Source organism: Amphimedon queenslandica, unplaced genomic scaffold (genome assembly GCF_000090795.2).
Source record: "Amphimedon queenslandica unplaced genomic scaffold, v1.1 AMPQUscaffold_13320, whole genome shotgun sequence".
Lineage (NCBI taxonomy): Eukaryota > Metazoa > Porifera > Demospongiae > Haplosclerida > Niphatidae > Amphimedon > Amphimedon queenslandica.
Window position 1 is genome coordinate 122,189 of NW_003546444.1, and position 6,609 is coordinate 128,797.

The following is a 6,609-nucleotide window of genomic DNA, read 5'->3' on the forward strand; positions in this document are numbered from 1 at the left end:
GTAAGAGAATAGGAGAGGAGAGAGAGAGAGAGGGAGGGAGGGAGGGAGGGAGGGAGGGAGGGAGGGAGGGAGGGAGGGAGGGAGAGAGAGAGAGAGGGGGGAGGGAGGGAGAGAGAGAGGGAGGGAGGGAGAGAGAGAGGGAGGGAGGGAGGGAGGGAGAGAGAGGGAGGGAGGAAAGGGAGAGAAGAAATTATGATTAAATGTATTATTCCTATTTTTCTTTTGTTCCTATCTTTTTGTTTTTTTTTTCTCTCTCTCTCTCCTCCAGTTGCTTTCCGATGGTTTCACAGGTCACTTGAGGTCATTTAAACTAAGACCTGCTGTTGTTAACATGAATTCCATCATCGGTCAGTATAAGTTTGATTACAGTGACATGAAGCAGTCGCAACAGCACCAAAAACCCTCTCATCGCTCATCCACATCTTCGTTGCATGGGCCAGGTAGTGGTACTAATGACTAAAGAACTAGTTGTTCATCAGTGTCCTATATAGAGGGATTCGGAGATACTAATCATCAATTGCACTTTTTACTGCAAAGAAAAACTTTTTTAATCCTTGACAATTAGAATGCAAATTTTTCTCTGTTTTTTTAAGTTTTCGATTAATTCTGTTCCTTTTTTTAAATTGAAACGTTGCTAGAAAAGCAGAGGCGGTGGGGAAAAACCATATCTTGTCCTATTATCATTTTTATGTGCGTTGGCACGGTTTCTAATTAATTATGGAATAAATAAAACGTAATGAGATTCAAGCTGGCCGCAGGCCGGAAGGGATTCGATAATCACTAGCTTACAAATGGTGTAGAGCAGCTTACCGACTCTCATTGTTGCAATTGGCAAGCCTAAGCTCCAGTAGCAGCAGAAATCCTCCCTGAAAGAGCTTTTAGCTTACTAGCATAATATTTTATCCGTATTTACCTGCTACCTCCTCTCGCCGTTAATATTTCAAGTTCTCCTCTCCGGCAGTAACTTTCCCATCACACCTCAGCAGGCTACCCTGAGCTACTCTACTCTCCTCTCTCTCTCTCTTTCTCGGCTCGGACGCTAAGCTCACAGTTAGGGCTCTGCCTCTATGTTGTGCGGAAGGCTTTTACAGAACACTGCTTCACCCTCTCTCGACTTTGTACAGAACAGTAGTCCTATTCTGCAAGGTAGAGTTATCCCCATCTCCACACTACTACAGTTTAATCAATCTTATCACTCTATCACTCCCCTTACCTTTTGCCTCTTTATCTTTGACCTGCCATGAGTTTGGAGTCCATTGTAGTCTAGTTATGATCTCTGTCCTTTCCTTTTAGGTTACAGAGGCCAGGATCAGCTATTGCAAGAAGGATTTTACAGGTAAAGCATCCATTGCAAATCTATTCAGTTGTAGACAAGAAGAGGTAGCAAGAGCTATATGGAAGAGAAGGAAAGAAGCATGTGTGGTTCTTCCAGTCCCACTGCCTAGCTCCCTTCCCTTTATAGCCTTGATTTCCTCTCTTCATATCTTAACAGTTGAGCCACCACCTAAGCTGTTACCATTTAGCAAAACTAACACTTGCACTCATCTTTTTGCTAATGTGTCCTGTTACCCCTTTTACCTATACTGGACCTGCAGCCTCCTCACTAATATTCTTTAATACTTTCCTCCCTCTCTCTCTCTCTCTCTTCATTCAGTAAGGAAACTGTTGGTACTGGGATAATGGAATCCACCTCAAGAGGAGAAACAGGTATTAAATGCAAGAGAGACTCTAGCAGAATCTGAAGTGTATTTTGTATATAGTGTTTTCTGTTTTACTACTTTAGTCTTATTTTTGTTTGACTATTTTTGTTTATAAGTGTAATCAATATCCCTTTCTCTCTTAGTCCAATATTCTTAATCATTGTTTGTGTGTTTAACAAACCAGTACAGTTTATCCATACAAATGATGAGTGCCTTCCATGTTGTAATACATGCAGCTTATGCTGACTGATATAATGCTTGAGTAGTTTTCCCTCTGTAATCTCTCCTCCATTTTTTCACACACCCTCTCTCTCTCTCTCCCCCTCTCCCTCCCTCTCTACAGATTATAAAGATCATGGTCTCTTGCCTTCCCCTCTCTCGATAAAGTCAGAGGAAGACCAGCAAAGTGGAGCCTCTTCTTCTCGAAAGAGACACCTATCAGATAACGAGGACTCGCCTTCTAAGTCAGTGAAGAGAGAATCCGATGTTGAAGAAGACCCATCATTAATTGAAGGAGGTGGAGGTAAGACAGAGGGAGAGAGAGGGAGAGAGAGAGAGAGAGAGGGAGAGGGGAGGAGAGAGAGAGGGAGAGGGGGGAGAGAGAGAGAGAGGGAGAGGGAGGGAGGGAGAGAGAGAGGGAGAGGGAGGGAGAGAGGGAGAGAGAGAGGGGGGAGAGTATTCATGGAAAGGAGGAGATGGACTATTAGTTATAATGTTATGCAAGTTCTTGGTTATGTAATACACTTGCTTATTTAATACAAGCCCTTCCTTATAATAATACTTGCATTCCAGTTCATAGTAGCCTACTAAGTCCTGGAGCATAATCAGTGGCCACAACTAAGGCCACATTTTCACGGCCCATTGCATCCAATTTAGTATAGATACAAAAATAATGTGGAGGCTTAGACTGATTAATGAATTCGCCCATGCTTCTATTAATTAGTAACAATACTTGAATTTTCCACACACACACAGTAATACATATGTTTTGATAGCCTTCTAATCTGCCTCTTAACTACTTCATTCAAGTGAGTGTCAGAAGTCTATATACACAACACAGACAATAGCTGATGTATATTGTGGGTATGTATGTATTTTTATGTTTATGTGTTAGCTCACACTTAGGCTTTGCCCTACATATACAGGTCACATACAAAGACTGCCATTTCATTGTAGGTAGTAATTACTGCCTCATAGTCTTTCTTATATAATAATCACAATTATGGGCTTCTCTTCATTCAATACACATACCCACTCCCTCTCTCCTTTTGTGTCCACATATCCACTTATGTGAATGATAAGCCAACACTTGTTCCCATTAATTCATTAGTGGTATGTCTGGTTGTGTGCCTGTGCCAATACCTCTCCTCATTCAGGGCAGACATACTCCTGACACTTTGAGAAACCTTTCTAGTTCGATTCTCAGAGGTGGTCCTTAGGAGTGAGTGTGAATGAACTCATTGTAAATTTGGTTTGGCTCCTTCAACGTGTTAACTATTGTTTTGGTCAACAAAGAATGAAATGTGGAGAGCTGCTAATGAGCTGTCTCTTCACACATTATTAGGGAGAGAGGAAGCAGACAAAGGGAGAGGAAAGAGAGGGATAGAGGGGAGACATTCACTTGCTGTTCTAGTTGTATGTGTGTTTGTACCAATACTTGTTGTTAATAGGAAGAGCTTGTACTGGATTGACCGACAAGCAGTACTTTTAAATTGTTATTAGTAGTATTTAGAATTTCATGCAAAATTAGGGAAAGATACTCCTTTGCTTATTAGACATTTTCAAGTGATCACAAGTGAAAGACTAGCCTAAACCATGTCCCTCCTTCCTCCTCTCTCTCTCCCTCTCTTTGTTCACTGACATAATCAGTCAAAAGCTTTATTTGAATTCAACACTCTGGTATTGTACAATATTGTTCCTTTTAAGTATGTCTTGTTGTTTAGATACAAGTGGAATTAGTCTGAGTCTGTTCATGAAAGTTGTGTACCTTTAGATGCCTCTGTGTAGCCCCTGTCTGTAGCCTTTCTTTACTGCAGTCAATAGTGTGTGTGTGTGTGTGTGTGTTTGTGTGTGGCAGTTCTCTGAGGGTGGGAGTCACGAAGGACAGCTGGGTTTAGAATAAGTGTTAATCGATTCTAATAACATTAATGTTATTAACAGCAACTTATCTCATAGTATTTATCAACCCTCTCTCTCTCTCCTCTCTCCCTCTCTCTCTCTCTCTCTCCCTCCCTTTCTAGAACATGGCCAGGCAATAAAGTCATACTCACATGCAGGTAATAGGATCACAGTTTACTCTAATACGGCAGAATCACTCTCTCCCTCTGGCATCAAAGTCACGCTTCATGGTAGAGACCTCTGGGCTAAGTTCCACAAGTCAACAACTGAAATGATCATAACAAAAGCTGGAAGGTAAAGGAGAGAGAGGGAGGGAGGGAGAGAGAGAGAGGGGGGAGGGAGAGAGGAAAGGAGAGAGAGAATATAAAGATTGTTAGTTAGAAGAAAGAGAAAGAGAGAGAAGGGGAAGGAAGGGGGAAGAAGGAGGGGAGGGGATAATTAGTTAGATAATAAATCTTGTGGCTATACATGTATATCAGTCAGAGATCAAAGAAATAACCCATAATTAATAATAGTGTCACTCTATATCCATATTATTGTAACGTGATAATGATAAGAGTGCAGACAAGTCTGGCCATACATACCCAATTCAAACCTCACATACACAACTACCTCCTTTCTAGTAATGTACATGCTTTCTAGTAATGTACATGTATCTCTTCCATTGTCTCATTGTTAAGCTGTCTATGGTCGAACATGGGCCTATGTCTTCCTAATGTATTATTAGGAATAGCCACATTACATGTATGCATGCATAAAACTTTAATACAGACCTTGTGTGTGTATATGTGTGTGTGTGGAAGGTTTTAGGTGTGTGTGCCATGGGTTAAATGGGTGTGTGGAGTACCTGGAAACTAGGCATTGGACAAAAGATGCAATGTCTATCTGGTCCAGTAGTAGCTGGTGTAGTGGTCCTTGAATGTGTTTGTTTTCCAGTTAAGAGAGCTTTTCCTGGAGTTTGTGGATTGAGGAAGGGAAGGATATAGCAATGAGTGGGAGCTAGGTAGCAGTTATGAATGATGAGCCAAATTGCGATGGAGGATTGTTATTAGAATTAAAGAGAGAGAGAGGGGAGGGAGGGAGAGAGAGAGGGAGGGAGAGGGAGAGGGAGGAAAGAGAGAGGGAGAGGGAGGGAGAGAAGAAGAGAGAAGTCAAGTTAGAAGGAGATACAGTGAAAATTATATGATAGTTTGTAAAATTTGGAAAAGGGTTTGAGTTTTTATATGAACAAAAATTGAAGGGCAATTATAGATCAAAAGAAAGGACACTAAAATGTATTTATCTAACAATGCTTGTAGTCAAGGCTACTGTGATGATGTATGCCCTTATGAATGACTGGAGGATAAAGTTCAAAGATTAATACATCCTTGTGTTGTTTATAATTTAAAAAGGCAGTGGACTACCACATTTTATAATTATAAAATAAACAATTGACATCACTCATTAATCTTTTCCTCCTCTTCTTTCCTCCCTCCCACTCTCTCTCTCTCTCTCTCTCCCTCTCTCCCTCTCCCTCTCTCTCTCTCCCTCTCCCTCTCTCTCTCTCCCTCTCTCTCTTTTCCTTATAGACGCATGTTCCCTGTTATAAAGATGAGTGTCTCTGGTCTAGAGCCAGACACTAAATATATTATTGTGATGGATATTGTTGCCATCGATGACAATCGCTACAAGTTCCATGACTCCGAGTGGGTTGTAACAGGAAAAGCCGAACCACACCTTCCAGGCCGTCTATACATTCACCCTGATTCACCAGCGACCGGAGCTGTCTGGGAAAAGCAACTAATCTCTTTCCAGAAATTAAAAATTACAAATAACCACCTCGACCAGTTTGGATTTGTAAGTTTGCCTCTTGGCATGCCCCAAAGCGCCGCGCTTAGACCCGTTCCTGTTTTTTATTGACGGCAGCTACTGCCAGAATTCTCAGTAACTTTAGCATGCCATCCAGTCACGTACCACAAATTTGTACGCGTACTTGAGATGAGTATGAAGTGTATAGTATATGTGGTACTGTATGTATATATATATATATACATGTACATGTATGTATGTATGTATAAATGTATGTATTATATGCATGTATGCATGTACATGTACATATACATGTATGTACATTTACATGCATGTATTTTAATATCCTTTGTTACATTAATGTGCCTAATTTGCTTCCGTGGCAGTGTCACTTAGCTCTTAGACTTGTTCATTTTGTAGCTTTTACAAACAGCAATTATATTATTAGCATATCCCGGTAATTGCATTCCTTTGTATTTCATACTGAGGCTATAGATGTGAGGTGATGATGGAGCAGTGTCAACTGTAAAGTGATAGAAAGGAGAAAGAGAGGGAGGGAGGGAGGGAGAGAGAGAGGGAGGGAGAGAGAGAGGGAGGGAGGGAGAGAGAGAGAGAGGGAGAGAGAGAGAGTGAGAGAGACCAAATTAAAAATCATTAATCACATGCATGCAATATGTGAAATCATCAATTAGTTTCATTATTTATTAATTATTATTTATTCAATTTTAACATCATGGTTTAATATATATGTACTAGCCTGCATCTACTTGTGTTTTTTAGTGTTTGGGTATCAGGTGTTCATTAAAAAATGACAGTTACTCCCATTATTGCATTTTTAACTCGATTCACTCGACCATCCTAAGGAAACAACCTCTTTGATCTATTACTCTATCTGTAAACTGCCCTTTACTCTCTGGCCCATTTCTATGTCATTTCTCTGGTTTTCTGTGTGAGGCACCATCTGTGTTTGTTTAGCGTGTTTTTAATTAGCTATGACATACAA

The 6,609-nt window shown here is 40.7% G+C and overlaps 1 protein-coding gene across 1 annotated transcript in view; it reads left to right on the forward strand.

Moving 5' to 3' along the window:
• The first annotated feature begins 796 nt into the window (after positions 1-796).
• Positions 797-6,609, forward strand: part of LOC100634401 (T-box transcription factor TBX5-A-like) — a 6,766-nt gene continuing 953 nt past the window's right edge. Inside the window, exons 1-6 of the mRNA XM_019998430.1 lie at positions 797-1,146; positions 1,294-1,336; positions 1,655-1,707; positions 2,044-2,223; positions 3,941-4,112; positions 5,387-5,654. Of these exons, the coding sequence (XP_019853989.1) occupies positions 1,068-1,146; positions 1,294-1,336; positions 1,655-1,707; positions 2,044-2,223; positions 3,941-4,112; positions 5,387-5,654 (795 nt within the window). The 5' untranslated portion in view covers positions 797-1,067. The remainder of the gene's footprint in view (positions 1,147-1,293; positions 1,337-1,654; positions 1,708-2,043; positions 2,224-3,940; positions 4,113-5,386; positions 5,655-6,609) is intronic.